The sequence below is a fragment of the Nyctereutes procyonoides genome, unplaced genomic scaffold (genome assembly GCF_905146905.1).
Source record: "Nyctereutes procyonoides isolate TBG_1078 unplaced genomic scaffold, NYPRO_anot_genome, whole genome shotgun sequence".
NCBI lineage: Eukaryota > Metazoa > Chordata > Mammalia > Carnivora > Canidae > Nyctereutes > Nyctereutes procyonoides.
Window position 1 is genome coordinate 38,655,234 of NW_026575133.1, and position 16,250 is coordinate 38,671,483.

General features: G+C 53.8%; 1 protein-coding gene across 6 annotated transcripts in view; it reads right to left on the minus strand.

The window, feature by feature from the left end:
- AGAP1 (ArfGAP with GTPase domain, ankyrin repeat and PH domain 1) overlaps positions 1-15,910 on the minus strand; it is a 533,866-nt gene extending 517,956 nt beyond the window's left edge. For all 6 annotated transcript variants that reach the window (XM_055346220.1, XM_055346218.1, XM_055346217.1 and 3 more), the window contains exon 1: positions 15,720-15,910. In XM_055346220.1, the coding sequence (XP_055202195.1) occupies positions 15,720-15,882 (163 nt within the window). In that variant the 5' untranslated portion in view covers positions 15,883-15,910. The remainder of the gene's footprint in view (positions 1-15,719) is intronic.
- Between the last annotated feature and the right edge of the window lie 340 nt (positions 15,911-16,250).

Genomic DNA, 16,250 nt, shown 5'->3' on the forward strand with positions numbered 1-16,250 from the left:
GCATGTTGGAGCCCTTACCACAGGGTCCCACGCACGGCAACGTTCAATAACCAGTCAGAGCTGTTACAGGTTTTACTAAGTGAAGAAAGGGAAGCAACCAGGAATGTGTTCACGAAATGTCTCATAGAAATTTCTGGAATCCAGAGCAGGAGCAGCTGTCAGAGATGCCTCCAGGCAATGGTGTCATTTACAGACAAACCTGCTGCCGGCCTGGCTGGGGAACAGAGCTGTGCCCCAGGCCCGCAGGGGGACACCCAGACCCCCCGCACCAGCCACGGCCCTGCTAGCCTCTCCCTGGACGTCTGCATGGCACTCTCAGGCCGCTGTTTCTGTCCTCTCTTCCTTAAAAACGAATCTGTAGCTAAGGTCTGGGATGAAGAGCCGAGGCGGGGAGGGCGCTGAGGCTCCCGGGCCAGTCGGCTCCAGCGCTGGGCCTGGCACACAGGACTGCTCATAACCAGCCGTCAACCGCCCGCCTGACAGATTCCCAGCAGCTGCCTCATCTGGGGCTTTCCAGGTACAGAAGCTCGGCGTGGAAAAAGACCACGAGTGGTCGCCAACTAACTCCCCAAAGAAAGAGCAGGAACGAAAGAGCAGGAAGTTCTGAGGAAGGGCTCAGCGAAGAGGTGGCCCAGCCCAAGTACGACCTTGGCGGCTTTTTTTTTTTTTAAGATTTATTTATTTATGATAAACATAGAGAGCGAGAGAGGCAGAGACACAGGAGGAGGGAGAAGCAGGCTCCATGCAGGGAGCCCGACGTGGGACTCGATCCAGGGACTCCAGGACCACGCCCTGAGCCAAGGGCAGGCACTAAACCTCTGAGCCACCTGGGGATCCCCGGCCTGGGGCTTTAGAGAAAGAATCAGCAAGCAGCTGTTCGGGCTCCAGCTTCCCTCAAGCTCAGGAAAGGGCTGGAAGCTAGCCTGAGATCACAGCGCTTGTGGAGAAACCATCAGGAAGACGTAGTCTTGTCAACTCCATAAGCAGACGGTTGGGGTCTCAGGCTGACGTGCTGTCCACCAGCCCCTTCCTCCCCATCTCCGCGGAGTGTGGGGGGAGGAACGACCTGCATGGACCTGGGTCGGGAAAGCAAGTATTAAGTGCCAGGCTTGCGGTGTGGCCTCAAGGCTCAGTGGCCCTGCTCCCGTGGACATAGCCTGACAGGTTCTAATCAGGAATGTTCCCAGTGGCATCCTTTCAAACCAACAAAGAAGCTCTTAGTCAAACTCAGGTTTCTGATTACAAGTCCTGTTTTGATGTCCAGAAAGCCCCAAAAAGGCAAAAAACATACTCACCATAGTTTAAGTCATGTTTTTCAAATACCGGAACCCAAGCTCCAAAAACCCCAGTATCTAACAGGACTTATGTAACAAGAGCCAAGGTAACAGTAACCATGGAAAGTGGATCTTCCAAACACAAGTTCCTGGAAAAGTTCACTGCAATTAGCTTTACGTGGTATCTTCCTACAGAATTTGTAGGCAGGGACTGTTTTCAGAATCAACATGTGGCTGCAGCAGGGTGAGGGCTGTTCTCTGGCGTGAGAAGGGGTAGACCCCAGTGTAGACAGTCCATGCATTTCTCCACCGCCCACCCTTCCTGTGGACAAGCCTCTGCCAAGTGTGCCAGGCTCCTCTCGGGATAAATGAGGGGAAAGACTTCCTTGTGCGTGTACACACGCGCGCACACACACACACACACACACACAGCAGAGGGAGGGATGACCAGCGAGTCCGGCTAGGCGGGGTGGACAAGGCAGGCGTCCCTGGATCCCTGAGAAGTAGGATTTAAGATAAGACCTCAGAACAGAACATGAGAGATTCCTAACTCTGGGAAACGAACCAGGGGTGGTGGAAGGGGAGGTGGGTGGGGGGTGGGGGTGACTGGGTGACGGGCACTGAGGGGGGCACTTGATGGGATGAGCACTGGGTGTTATGCTATGTGTTGGCAAACTGAACACCAATAAAAAACAAAATTAAAAAAAAAAAAGACCTTGGAGGGGGCCAAGCCGTAAGGAGGATCTGGGCTGCCTGTTAGGAAATGACCAGGTGAATCGTACAGGCAAGCGTTCTGGAAGCACCGTCCACCATGATTACACGTGAACGAGGCTGGAGCCTTCCTTTATAAACCGAGCTGCTGCACCCCAGAGCCGTGTTCAAAGTTCAGCTTTTCCCGCTCTGGGGAGAAGCCTTCCCACCCTGTGAGAAGGGGAGGAGTGGGGAGAAAGGGGGGCACGCGGAGCCACCAAGCTTCTCTTCCAAAACTCAACCCCTCGCTGAGCGACAAAGAGGTGACAACCGAGCCATTCTGCCGTAAATTCTCCTCGGCTCAAAGCCTGCTCACGCTGAAGACGTGACAGTGACCAAATGGAAGGGCAAGCCCGAGCTCTGGCTAGAGATTCTGGACACACGGGCCCATTCAAACCGCGATGTGGTGCGGAGACAAAGGCCGGGCCGCGAGCGAAGATGCTGCAGTCCCGGGAAGGGGGGAGGCGCGTCCCACCCGCCGGCAGAACCCGGGCCGCCCGGAGAGGACTCGGAAGCCGCGGTGGGAGCCGCGGTGGAGGCTTCCAGAGAGGATCCGGGAAGGAATCTGCTGATTCAGTGCCCCCCCACCCCACCCCACCCCACCCTGCAGTGCTCTGGGCCAGCCCTGGGCAGGATGTGGGGAGCACTGCAGGGGCCAGGGGAGGAGGCGGCTCGAGACTCTAGCAGCCCACTGTGAGGTCACTGCTGGCTCAAGGACAACCCCAAAGACGTGCCCCATTTGGGCCCAGTTGGGAGAACAGGAATTTGGGGCCAATCAGGTTCTAGAATTAACACTGCAATTAGCGCTACACAGACAGGGATCACACTATAATTCAGCTCCCCGTTCAGGGCCAAGAAGACTCCAATTTTGGAGGCTCTCCCTCAAACTCACGGACCAGGGAGGTGATTTAGAGTTTAATTAGACTTCTAGGATCTGCCTTAAAACCTGCCGTAGAAGTCATACACACAGCAGACTCGCTCCTCCCACCGGCAGCTTTTACCACAAGCCCGGCAAGGACGACGACACACCGTCCCCAGGTCAGACAGCTGCGCACTTAGCCACGAAGTCTGGGGCGCAGAGTGTGCAGGGCGCTGGAGAGGACCATCGCCGAGGTTCTTCCCCGCAGCCCTGCGCACGCTCGGGTGTCAGACAGAAGCCTTCAACAGATGCACCCGAGTTACACCAGGCACCCAGCGCTAGTTTTTCCACGTACCATGGGTTACACACACACACACACACACACACACACACACAATATGTTTCCTTCCCTTTACTGGATATTGCTCTACTGAGTGGGGTTTCACTCTGGGTTTGCTGGAGGAGGAGCACTATGGATGAAACAGTTCAACCCAAGGCCTAGGGGCAGCCTGGCTTCATCTGACCATCGCCTCCCCACCCTTCCACGCCCACCCTCCACCAGACTGCGTCATTTTGGGGAATGAGGAGCAATGGATGAGGCAAGGGCAGTCACCTCAGAGACAGGAGAAACCTTGAGATCAAAGCTCAATCTCGTGGATTCTAAACTGAAGGCCCAAAAGGACACGTATCCCAAGAATCTCAGGGCGAGTCACCGAGGCAGGAGCCTGTCTCGGATCCCCAGGCCAAGAGCTGAGGGTGCACTACAGGCCGCAGGGTCACATGGCCCTGATCCTCCATGACATCACTCTACTTCCAGGAAGTGGACGCAGAGGAGTTTATTACACAAGAAAACGCCTGCCTTCCACATCAACACATTGGCTGCTCCTCAAAGCAGAGTCTTCTGTGCCACCCCACCCCCCAAAACCACCGAGGCCTCAAGAGGGGCTGCCCTCCCGAACACACACGCGTGTGGAGCCGCAGCACTCAAGTCAGGGTTCATCAGTTCAAAGCTTCCTTTTGGGTTCACATCTGCACGGAATCAAGATCAACACAACAAAAAGCTGCCCTTCCAAAGCACTTATTAAACCAACTCTCCTGCAGAATGAGACACCCTCCCATTCGATCCACACTCGGTAAGCACCTTGCCCCCGCTCTGAGGGCGCCACACGTGGGATCTGACGCCTGACACCGTGACTGGCACCCTTTCCAGAAAGCCTCTGGATTCCAAGCCAAAACTGGAAAACTGTGCATTCTACTACACAAGAAGCTAGATAGCCATCCTCTGATGGATGGGGAGATAGACCGCACTAACAAGTAGAGAAGCGAGGCAAAGGGAACGGAACAGTTCCCTCTAAACGTTCTTTCAACTCTTCTGTTTGAAAATTTTCATCATAAGACGATAAGGAAAAGAAAGCCTCCTCGGGTTGTGGCTAAACTGCAAATTTTGTCTCTTAGTCAAAAAAAAACCTTGTTTCTGTGAATCCCAGGCCCTAGACTAGTGGCATATCCCCCTGCAACAAGCAGACCCAGGAGGAGTGCCGAGTGCCTGAGACCCCACACAGGTGAGTGAGGGCTCCGTCAACTCGGAGGAGCAGCTGCCTCTTCCCACACTCTGCTCCACACAAAACGCCCCAATATTCACACCAACAAGTGGAGGGCGGCCGGATCTCCCCAGACCAGTAAGATTGTACCACTCTATGATTCTTTTATCTCTAAGCAGACAATCTGCAAAATGAAATACCTAAGTGCACAGCAACTCGCACCCCATCAGAAAGAAAAGGTGGAATCTAGAAGAACACAGGCTCTTATGCCTAACTCTGGAATTCTAAGCCACTTTCTGGAATGGAAAAGCTGTACTGCCATCACGTCCACCCTCCCTTGGCGTCCAGGCAGGGCCTCCAAGCCTCATAGAGAGAAGCACAAAACACACCTGCCCATGATTTTATCACCACTCAACATTCTCCTGGCCAGCTGGGAATTCAGGGAAAGAGTGTGGGGTTTGTGGGGCCTGAACCAGGAAAAATCCTATAGATTCACACTGTGGACAAAAAGAGATTAAAAAAAACTTTTTTATTCTCTAGTATGAGATGACCAGAAAGGCAAACACAGATCGAGAAACCTCAGTAAAACGGATTTTTTTTTTTATATGAAAAAAAATGGAAACTTTGTGTGAAGACAGTGTGATTTCTTTGGGGAAAGTGAGAGTTTCCCAAGACCTCCTGAACTGAGATGACAGGGCGCCCTGTGAACAACACCCTCCCCCCCATGTCATTAGCTTCCCACCTTCTGGGGCTCAAACAGGGCATCATCCAGGAGCCCCCGGGCCTCTTCATGGCACCCTCTCTACCTCCCTAGCCCACTATACACCTGGCCCAAAGCACACACCTGTCCTGTTTACACATGGCAAATGGCCCACTCACCTCTGTACTCCTAGCACCTGGCTCTGAAAGTCTATGGATTCAAGCCATTAGGTGAAAATTACACACACCTAACAGATTCAACCTAGACTTAGGTACAGATATGAATGTGAAAATATAAATTTAGACGTTGCTGGAGATGGATACATCAATCAAGCATCGTGGGCTATGCACTCCGCAATGCTCTGAAAAATGCACAGTTGGCCAGGAGACTACCTGGTCGGTCAGACAAGCAGGACCTCCGAGGCCACCACAGTCCAGGGTCTGTGAGCAACAGCTCAATCACCCAAGTTCCCCCGTGGCCTGATGCAGCTCCTGGACAGATGCACACCAGCCCCACTCCCGAGAGTGTGAAATGGGAGCCACACTCTCATTTAAAGTCTGCGGAGGAGGAAGGGGCCACAAGACATCCCAGATGCCTGCCTCTCAGCCTGTTCCACAGCCTGCAACTCCCCGATCTATGTAGGCAAACCAACCCTACAAGGACAGGGCCCTCTTCCACAAATCCCAGGTAACGGCTGTGCATGGCCAAGCACCCCCTGCCCAAACCTCAGGACATCTATAGATGGAATCCCCTCAACCAGGCCCCACTCTCGTGTCCCCAGGATCAAACCTCAATCTCTCATTCCCCACCCCACCCCCATCCTGAGGCTCACAGACCAGGCCTGCACCTCCATGAGCACCCCTTGGGGCCCGCGCTGTTCCCACCTTCCAGCCAGGCTCCCACCTTCCCCCATAACAGCCTGGGTGTCGTCCCCACCTCTGAGCCCTCCCTGACAGTCCCCACGACTGCACCGGCCCTTGCCACCTCTAGCCCACAGGGGCACAGTGGAGCTTCACAATGCTCCCCTCCCCAAGCGGAAATCCATCATCAATAGCTTCCCACTGTCCAATAAACGTGCTCCGGACCTGCTCTCTGGGGCTTGCAAGGTGCTGCTCCATCCTCCTGGACTCCTCAATTCTCTGCAGACTGAGGATTCAGTCCAGATGTGTCAGTCCCATTACCCTCCAGCCGCAAAGCCCTCCACTGCCTGCTTCCAAATTCGGTTAATCCCATTCCCTGCAAGGCAGCCCTCCCTCTCCCACATGGCCTTGCACTACCATGGCCAGTTATCTCAGTTTGTACCCCTGTGTGGCCTCCTGAGCTAGATCTAAAGCGTGCTGGGAGAGGGGCTCAGGTCCCACATGTCTGTGTTCCCTCTCCCACCCTCGATTTAAAACTGCCCTTTGCCGGTATGTAGGTGCTCAACAAAATCCCGCCTCTTGATTCTCACACTAGCCGCTTCCCATGCTAGACGGGGAAGATAAACACCGCCCTCCCACCCCCAGCCCTCAAAATAAACATTTGCTTGGGTGAAGCCACTGGAGAAGCTCTCACGCGCGCACACACCCTTCCATCCTCAGGAGCTCCCAGGCCTGGCCTCAGTCAGTGCGGCCTTTGTGGAGGAGGATGGGCAGCTCCAGGACACAGCAGAAGGAACAAAGACAATAACCCCTTGGGAATAACAGAGTTGGCAACACTTAGCTTTTTTTTCTTTCCTGTCTTGCACATAATTGCTACAAACAACAGAAACCGAGCAGTGCTAGTGTGTAACTGTAAGACCACAGAAGAGCTTAGGCCCAGAGTAGAAAATGAGTTTTCCTTTCGAATGCCAACACAGATCCAAAGGTTAGCTACCACCCAGGGTGGGGGTGGTGAGATGGATTCTGGGCTGGGCAGGGCCCCTCCAGGAAGGGGACCCCAAGTGATTACTGATTTGCCGAGAGCCAGCGAGGACAGCCGGAAGGAGCCCATTCGGGCCTCAGGGGGACTGTGCCATCGAGTTTTAAAGAAAGTACTTCCCCGTGAGGACTTCACTCACACACCCCCCTTTACAGAGCCGGAACTATTCAGCTGGCGTCTAAGACAGTGCCAGAAATTTATTAGCCACTTAAATGTTTATGAACAAACGCAGAGAATTAAAATCAAAGGAGGAAGGTGGTACCTACTCCACCTGAGTGTCATGAACTGAACGGTGACCCGCAGCGAAAGGTCTCTCCAGATAGGGGCTCCCCCCGCCCCCGTAGACGGGTTGCACGGCTGGCTGTGTCCACACAGGTAACACAGCACTGCTCCCCACTCCCAGGCACCAAAGACGAGAGCCACAACGTGCTCAGCGGCGCTGCTGGTACCAGCCGAGAGCAGGAAGCCACAGACGTGCCCTCCGACGGGAGAAACAACCCGTGGACCATCGGAACCCCAGACTTGGTTGCTGACCCTGACACCGGGGCAAGGCTCCTGTCCGTGCGTCTGGCTCAGGTTTACCCACCTGTCGTGCAGGTGCAGGCCGTGTTAGGAGGCGGAATCACGGCTCACAGCAGCACCCCAGATCCTCAAAAACCACCACAGAGGGTGGGCGGGCAGGCTTTCTGGAAAGCACCCTCCCTGGAAAATATGCCAGTTCTCCCCTCGCAAAAAAAAAAAAAAAAAAAAAAAAAAAGGATGACTGGAAACACAAACAGCTGAACCTCATGACCGTCGGCTCCCTCCAAATCAATTCTGTCGTCATTACAGAAACCAGCAGGTAACCAGCACACCTGCAATACCACACCTTGCTGGGGCCACCGACCGCCCTGGTGCAGGGAGCACGCTGCTGGGCTTGTGCTTAGGATGTAAAAACTCCAGCAGGAAACCAAGGTGGGCCTGGTTTTGTCCCAGGCATCGATAACAAACTACCTAACTTCTTCCGTTCCTCAATACTGTTGGAATGTCCCTGTCAACTGACACTCCTCGAACCTCAACCACATGGACTTCCTAAAGCCGCCGCTCCGCCTTGACGACTACCGTCAGAGAACACGGGAACGGTGGCTTCGGGAAGGCTGTGTCCTGAGCTGGAAACCGACGTGGTGCTGTCTGCGAGAGCCTGTTGAATGTTGACATTGCTGAGACCAAACATAAATCGTTTGCGGACATGGCCGGTAATTATTTGAATTCTTCTCCCAGAACCATGAAAAGTGTTTCCCACCCTTAAAAAATAAAAAATAAAAAGCTGCCTCTAAACCACGATGCTAATGACAACCAGACGGCATGAGCAGCTTTAAAGAGGAGACAGTTGCTTGTGTAGAAACACTGTACAAATACTCCAACACTGAAGCCCAAAAAAAGACAATCCCCATCAAACAGCGGGAGAAGTGTGAAATTTGCAAATGAGCCCCTGGTTAAACAAAAACACCAATCTGTTCCCAGACAGCTCAGGGTGGCCACCTGTTCCGGGCTGGTGGCAAGTTCTGATTACCAGTGGAAGAAACAATATCTGAGGGATGACAGCCCCCTCCCGGGCCCGGGCCCCCACCCTCGAGCCTATATTTAGTCTGCTCTTTATGGAAAATGTTCCGACCTCGCACACAGACAAGCTATTTGGCTGGTTATTCAAAGGGTCCGTTAACAACCTCTTCTGGAGGGCGTGGTACTGCTCTCCTTCCCTCCCAACCCCCAGAGGCAACCAGGACACCCCCTTCCGGCCTTGGGCAGTTGTGAGCAGGGGCACAGGCAGGGCTGGGGGACTGGGCCCAAAGTGCCCTGCTCCCGGATGGGTCGTCACTGCATCCTGGGAAAAGTCACCCCAACGCAGCCCTGCGTGCGGGCTTCCCACACCATAAAGCCAGAACCAAAAATCCCTCTCGGCCCCTCGGCAGCACACAACTCCCAGGAGAAGGGGGCCCGCCGCGGCACATACAAAGCCCTGCCCTCGTCCCCTGTACAGAAGTAACAGATGCTGCCGAGATTGCAGATTAACATCTGTAGAGTGCATTCTGCTTCTCAGAGAAAGGTACTTAACAAAGGGAAGGAATTACGTAGCTAAGCACCAGATCAGAACCCCGAACCCTGGATTTTGAAAATAACTAAGCCTGATCCGCTTTGCCAAACTCAATCACTTAAGCAAAGGACTCGAAGGATCTGCAGTGTTGAGGGCGGGGGCGGGGGCCACGGGTTTGCACGAAGGTGGAGAAACATGAGACAAGACCGATCAGTAGTTAAAACAAGCCAGAGCGAGACTCACCAACCATAAACACCTGCGGGGTACACAGGGAAAAAGAAGGCTGCAAACTAAGGGATTTCAGTCTTAACCAAATAAAAAAAGTGTGGTTTGGACACACACACACACACACACACACACACACACACACACCAGAGGTGGTAGTAAGAGGGCCACAGGCTTTGTTGTGAAGGTTCCTGCAGCTGCTCGAGCCGCTTCTCCCTTCTGACTCACTTCCTCAGCTCCCTGTCAGCCCTCCCGGGCTCTAATAACACACAGCTCTCCTCCTTCCCTGAAATGCGCTTTTAGCTCCACACCAGCGATAACAAAACACATCATCTGACAAATTATCATATCAAGTGAATATCCAAGAACCCCATCGAAATACACGGGAGACTCCACTAAGTATCAACAATCTCCAAAGGACTGGCAGGCAAGTCCACAGAGCAGCAGACTGAGACTGAAAGGAAATGAGGCATCAGCTGGTCCTAAGTCCCCCCACGACCCCCTTGATAAGGTCCCCTCCCCCCCCCAATCTGACCGCTTCCCTCACAGGGCGCTCAGCCCCATGGAGGTAGAGTGAACACAGACGTGAACCCACTGGGACCTGGATTGAAATCCTTCCTCCACTAAGTTTAAGCTGTGTGGCCCGAAGCAACTCCCCGGCCGCTGGCCGTCACCTGCAACCTGCATGAAAGACTGCACGCGGGGGGCAGGGCCCAGAGAAGATGCCCTTCCCGCCTGAGCTCCTCCACCCACAGCGACACTTCTCCAAGTGCGGTCCCTGGACCAGCAGCACTGGCAGGCTCTGGAAACTCGTTGGAAAAGCACATTCTTGGGCCCCACTCCAGACCTAGAATATTCGGGGGCGGCGGGGACAGCAGTCTGCCTTCCCAAGCCCTCCATATAATGTGACTGCACTTTCCACTTTGAGAACCAGAGGTCTCCATGGTACACTGAAGATACATTATGGGCCACCTATGTCTGAAATTCACTTACACCCGCCACAAAGAAATACCCACCTTTTGCAGATAGTCTGGCAGAAAAAGGTGCTAGATTCAGCAAACAGATCCTTCCCTTCCCCTAGCCACACTAAAAAAAAAAAATCTCATTTCCACCCCCAAGCATCACATGGTGTTTAGTTTCCACCCAAGCTAAAACCCATCAGATCCAAAAGGTGCCCAGCCCTAACATCCGTACTCTTGTGACAAGTCTCAAAATGCCCTAAACTTGTGCCAGAGGATAAACACTATTTATATTACCAACGAGGAGCAAAAAGACTCAAAGCCTAGGGAAAAGGTTAGCCCCTCTGGCAAGTGAACGAGTCAACAAACAATTCCTGGGCATCCTCCAAGGGCCACACAGGACACACTGAATCTCTGAGGACAGAAAAAATGAACAGGACTTTATTTCTGCCCTCAAAAAGCTCCCAGTCCTTCAGGCTAGAGATGAGCCAAAGGACACAGAGCAGGGGGGCCGTCAGTCTGCCTGGGAAAGGTGGGGGAAGATGCTGCCCTCAGCCAGGCCAGAAGGAACACCTGGATTGCAGAGGAGCTGGATCCTGGGAAGGCATGGAATTTACCCTGGAAGCAACCAACAGCCACCTGAGAATTATTTTTAAGGAAGAAAGTGCAATATTTTATATCAATAACTGAAAGGCCCCATACCTGTACCCTTTGATTAAATCTGAAATATTATGAATTCAGTTGATACTGGCCAAGAAAAATTATGCTCGTCTGTGGCAGGAAGAAGGTATTTATTCCCCACACATGTACACATGCAACAACCAAATTAAATCATTTTCTATATGAAAACCAACTCTCACACGTTCCGCCACAGTCAGCAGCTTCACAGAGAACGTAACAGTCCCGGTTACCTGCAGCATTCCCAAACCCTTTCTCATCTTGGGGAAAGGAAACCCATGCTTGGGATGGTGGCACATACGGCCTGGGGAAACCACGAACAACCAGGAGCTCCACTTTGTCTGGTAAGGAGCTACTGAGCCGGCGCCGAGGTCAGACCAACCCAGGTCAACTCTCTTGGGCAAGTGTCCTACACTTTCGGGACCTCAGAGGTGGCATCTGTTATGGGATCATCACAGGATGAACTGACATGATGCATGCAGGGACAACAGATGCTCCACAATGCGGCTGGGTCATAGGATTAAGTGGCCCCTTTCCCCACCTACCCAGGTCCCCCACTTCGGGGGCTCAGTCCTGGAACACCCCCACCCTGTCAAAGTGCCCTCACCAGAGGTGCCAGGCAAAGCTGTCCCACTAAGGACTGGGCTCTTGTGTCTCCCCAGAGGAAGCCACACAAAGCACCTGTGGGGCCAGTAAGGTGCCTGGTTCCCCTAATCTGCCACCTGGTGAGGGTGGAGGCAAGAAAGCCGGCTGGGGGGGCCCAACCACTGCCCCAGTGAATGAGCCTGCTGCATTATTAGTCCCAACACAGTTCTGTGGCTGGCGAGCTGAATTACAACGTGCAGTTGCTAATAGAGGCATTATCCCTAAAAGAAGAACAAGCTTTATTTAACAAGAAAGGCAGCTGACTCATTTACCTCAGCCCCATCAACCCCAGACAGATTTTTTAAAGGAGAACCGAAGTGGGGAAAACCAGACAAACTGTCCACACTGGAGGCAGCAGGTCCCAGACTCTCGTTTCCGGGTATGGAGAACACCCGTGCTGCAGAGCTACATTTCAGAGCCTGCCGCACGCCTGTGGGACACCCCAGGACTCTGATCAGGTAAATCTGAGAACAACCAGCAATGCTTCCTTGAAATCCAGAGATTTAGGAGAAAAAAAAAAAAAATCTCTCAATGTCTGAAATAAAAATTTGAAAAAAGTATTTTTTGACAAGGTATTAAAAAAAAAAAACAAAATCATATTTCCCATGCCCGCAAACAGGGTCCAGAGACATATTCTTATTTGGGAATCTTGGTGAGCCCTTTCAAATAAGATATGCACAATTCAGCCCATCACTAAGAGATTTTCCAATTCAGACCCATTTAGAATCACTTTGAAATGAGCTTTGAGGGGCACCTGGGTGGCTCAGTGGCTGAGTGTCAAGCCTTTGGCTCAGGTCATGATCCTGGCGTCCTGGGATGCATCCTGCATCGAGCTCCCCATGGGGAACTTGCTGCTATAACATGCTTCTCCCTCTGCCTGTGTCTCTCCCTCTCTCTGTATGTCTCTAATGAATAAAAAAAAAAAAAAGGAACTCTGAAAGGATGTGAGCTAACCATCCTTCCCTTTGACAAGACCACGCCTCACCCCAAGAATAAAAATTCTTGAAAACACCAAAAAAAAGGAAATTTTAAATAAATTATGGCACAGCCAAGTGCTGGTTATTAGGCCAACGCAAGAAATCTTATCTCCAAAATTTTTTGTGACATTGAAAAGTGCTCACAATATGCTAATCAAGAAGCTCTGTAACATATAAATCCAACTTGGGATATGTACCCACAGAGGTGGGGAGAGCCTAGCTGGATAGCCTCTGAAATGCAGACTGTTTTCTGTTTGGGGGACAACTGATCTTTAAACTATCCGCTACGATGTGCATACGCCTTCCTGATTGGAAAGGGTTCTATTTTAAAATCCAGAAAGACATATTTTGCTCCTGCTGTGTCATCCTGACCTGCAAGGTGCTCAGCGGGGCAGACCTGTGTATGTCTGAGTTACTATGACGCTCCGGGCCCATGCTCACTTACAGCACTGAGTTCCTTCGAACAATGTCTGCAGTCTCTGTACCCCACAGCCACTCTCCTGGTTTCCATCTGAGTGAATAACCCACACCCCGCACAATTACACAAAAATTGTTTCTGCGCAGCGTTCTTTTCATAGCAAAAATGTCATCCTGCCACAACTGAGCAATCCTCTCAATTTCCAAAACACCAACAATATAGACCTAAATCACACCCGTATACTGAGATTGGCACAGAATGACATAACATTTCATTATCACAAATGAACTTACTCTTTCATTAGAAGGGCCAGCGTAAGGTGGTTTGGGAGGCCACAGACGTGGGCTCTCTATTCAAATGATCCTTTGGTTCAGACCAGACTTTGAATGACCTCAGTCAAATGTTCAGGAGGTCATTATCCCTCCCTGAACTGCCATCCTTTACAACATGAAGATAATGAAGCTGCCCCACATTCTCACAGGGTTGGTACAGCCACACAATGAGATGATGAATGCAAGAGTATTTCTGCTAAAGTTCTACGCGAATGAAAGGTGGTACCACTGCTGATAGTAACGCAAAGAACAGAAACATACTTGAATGGTGCTTAAGCTTCATTACCAGCCAAACACAACACAGACGTTCCTTTTTCTAACTTAAAAATAACAGCATCATCAAAGCCCCAAACAAGATTCGTTCACTGATTGAGCCTTATTAAAAATGACAAGGATTCCAGCCAAGAAAGGGCTTATCTTGTCACATGGTAAAGGTAGACATCAAGCTACCAAAAACCATCATCTAGGAACCACATAATGTTTTTTTTGTGTTTTGTTTTTTTTTTTTTTTAAGACAGAAAGAAAAGAAAAACGTAACCACATCCTCTTGCTAGAAAGTCAGATTGCTTTGCTCGAAGTGCTCGAGACCCCAGAGAGCTTGGCTTCACGAATGAAAAATGGAAACGAGGCATCATGAATCACACTCAGCTAGAGGTCTCAGCACAGCCACTAGGTGCTCTGGGCCAGGTGCATTCAATACTTGCCACTAGCTTTCAAAGTGTTTCATCAGACTTCGGATGAGAGCCACAAAGAGACAAGGAAAACAAGAACAGTGCCCCTTTCACTTTGACCACAACAGAGCCAGTGCTCAGGCACTTGGGGGGGGGGGGCCCTTCGTGCAAAATCACCTGGCCATCAGCAGATGCATGCAGATCCCACAGCCTCCCGCAAGTCTTGCTGGAGGTACACAGAGACTCTACCTCTCAGGGAATCCGGAAGTATCTTAAATTGCCAACAAGGTGGCCCTGTGCTCTGACAGCCAGGTCCCTCACAGGCTCCAGCACTGCTCAGATCCTCCCAGGGAATTAACAAGAACAAGTCCCCTATGGATCCAGGTGGCCAATCAGCAGCCTGGCCAGGACGTTGTTCAAGTCCACGGGGCTGCCAAATGCCAAGGGGATCGGCAGTATAACATCCACCTTCCCCGATCTAAGTGGCCAAGTGTCAAACCAAGACACTTTGGGGTTGGTAATTCAGACTGCGTAGGTGCCAAAGCAAAGCCTTCCTGCGGCCGATGCCCTCACAGATGGAGGGGAGCTGGGCCAGTGCCTGTAGCCAGGCTTTTGGACAAACTCCTGCCAAGCCTTGGAACATTCTCAATGTTCCTCAACAGCGGCCCCAGTGGCCTTTGCTAGGACAGTCTGTATCATGGCCCACCCTGCAGGCCTGGTACCATCTCTGGACAACAGAGAGGAAAAACTGCTGACTGAGCGTGTGACCGGGGTAGAACTCCACACTGCATGCTGACATCCCGCCTTGTCCCCCAGGTGGATCTTGGCAGGGGGCGGGGGCAGGCCAAAGGGATAGAGCAACCAGACAATCCAGAAGCTCCCCAGAAATAAGAGCCGCTTGAAATCCCAAGAGAACACAGGCCCATGGGAGGCAGAAGTCGGCTACACGTCTCCTGCAGGGTCGCAGCCTAACCTGACAAGCTGGGCCTGGGAAAGTGAGCCAGCGAGGCTGAGCCACCACTCCCCCGCCCCGGTCCCCTGTCCCCTGTCCCCTGTCCTCCTGGTGGGTGGGAGGGCGGGGGTTCTGCTTCTCACCCGGCGCAAGACTTTTGATAGAAAACACTCTACGGAGACCAGGCTTTGCACACAGGCAGGTGGACATTCACCTGGACACGACACTCGCTGCGGCCGGGCTGGCTGTCTGCAGGGGGCTCGATACAGGGCAGGGCCCCACACGCAGGGGATGGTCCTGCCCCGCCTGAACACGCCGGCCTGAGCCCCCAGCCCAGCAGCAGCGGCGGCGGCGGCGGCGGCGGCGGCACTTCCAACACGTCGTCAAGGTGTAGCCAGATGCTCGCCGGGGCCTGGTAAGTGTCACGGGTCCGGGGGCGCCAACGTCCCCCCCAAGGCACCCACCCACCCCAGGGCGGCCCAGGGCGCAGCAGCATCCAGCCACCTTCACGCAGCGCACACCCCGCTCTGCCCGTGATGGAACCAAGGCTGCCGGTCCACCTCGGAGCTGCTGCCGTCGCCCGGCCTCGCAGCACGCGAGGCGCCCGCAAAGCTCCCTCCGCGGGGCAGCCGCGTGCCACGGCCCGGCGCGTGTGAACACACACACGCGCGCGCACACACGCGCGCACACACGCGCACACACACACTCGGGCGCGCGCGCGCTCCCCCGCGCTTTCCAGAAGCCCCGCGGCGGCCCGGGCCTCACCTTCGATGGCGATGACGTGCTCCCGGATCTGGTTCTGCAGCACCGGCTCCTCCACGCGCTCCAGCAGCTCGTAGATGGAGTAGATGTTGGGGTGGACCGACTCGAAGCGCTGGATCTCGGCCCGGATGGCAGCCGAGTTGGCCAGCTGCTGCTGGTAGTTCATGGTGCAGGCGCCGCGCCCGGAGCCGCGCGCGCCCCCGCCGCCGCCGCCGCCGCCGCCGCCGCCGCCGCCGCCTCCCCGCGCCCCGCCGAGCCCGGGGCGCCGCAGCCCCCGGGGAGCCGGGCCCGCCGGCGGCGGGCGCAGGAGGCGCGAGAAGAAAGGAGCGGCCGGAGCAGGCGCGGGGCCCCGCGCGCTCAGTTCATGGCCGGGACGCGCGGCCGGAGAGCGAGCGGGCCCCGGCGCCCCGGGTCAGCGGGCCCCCATGGAGCGCGCCGCGGCGGGCGCGCCGGCCCCGGAGGAGGCTCGCTCGGGCGCCTGCCCGCGCCTCGGCCGCTTCCCCCGCTAGGCGCTGCCCCGCCGAGCAGCCATTA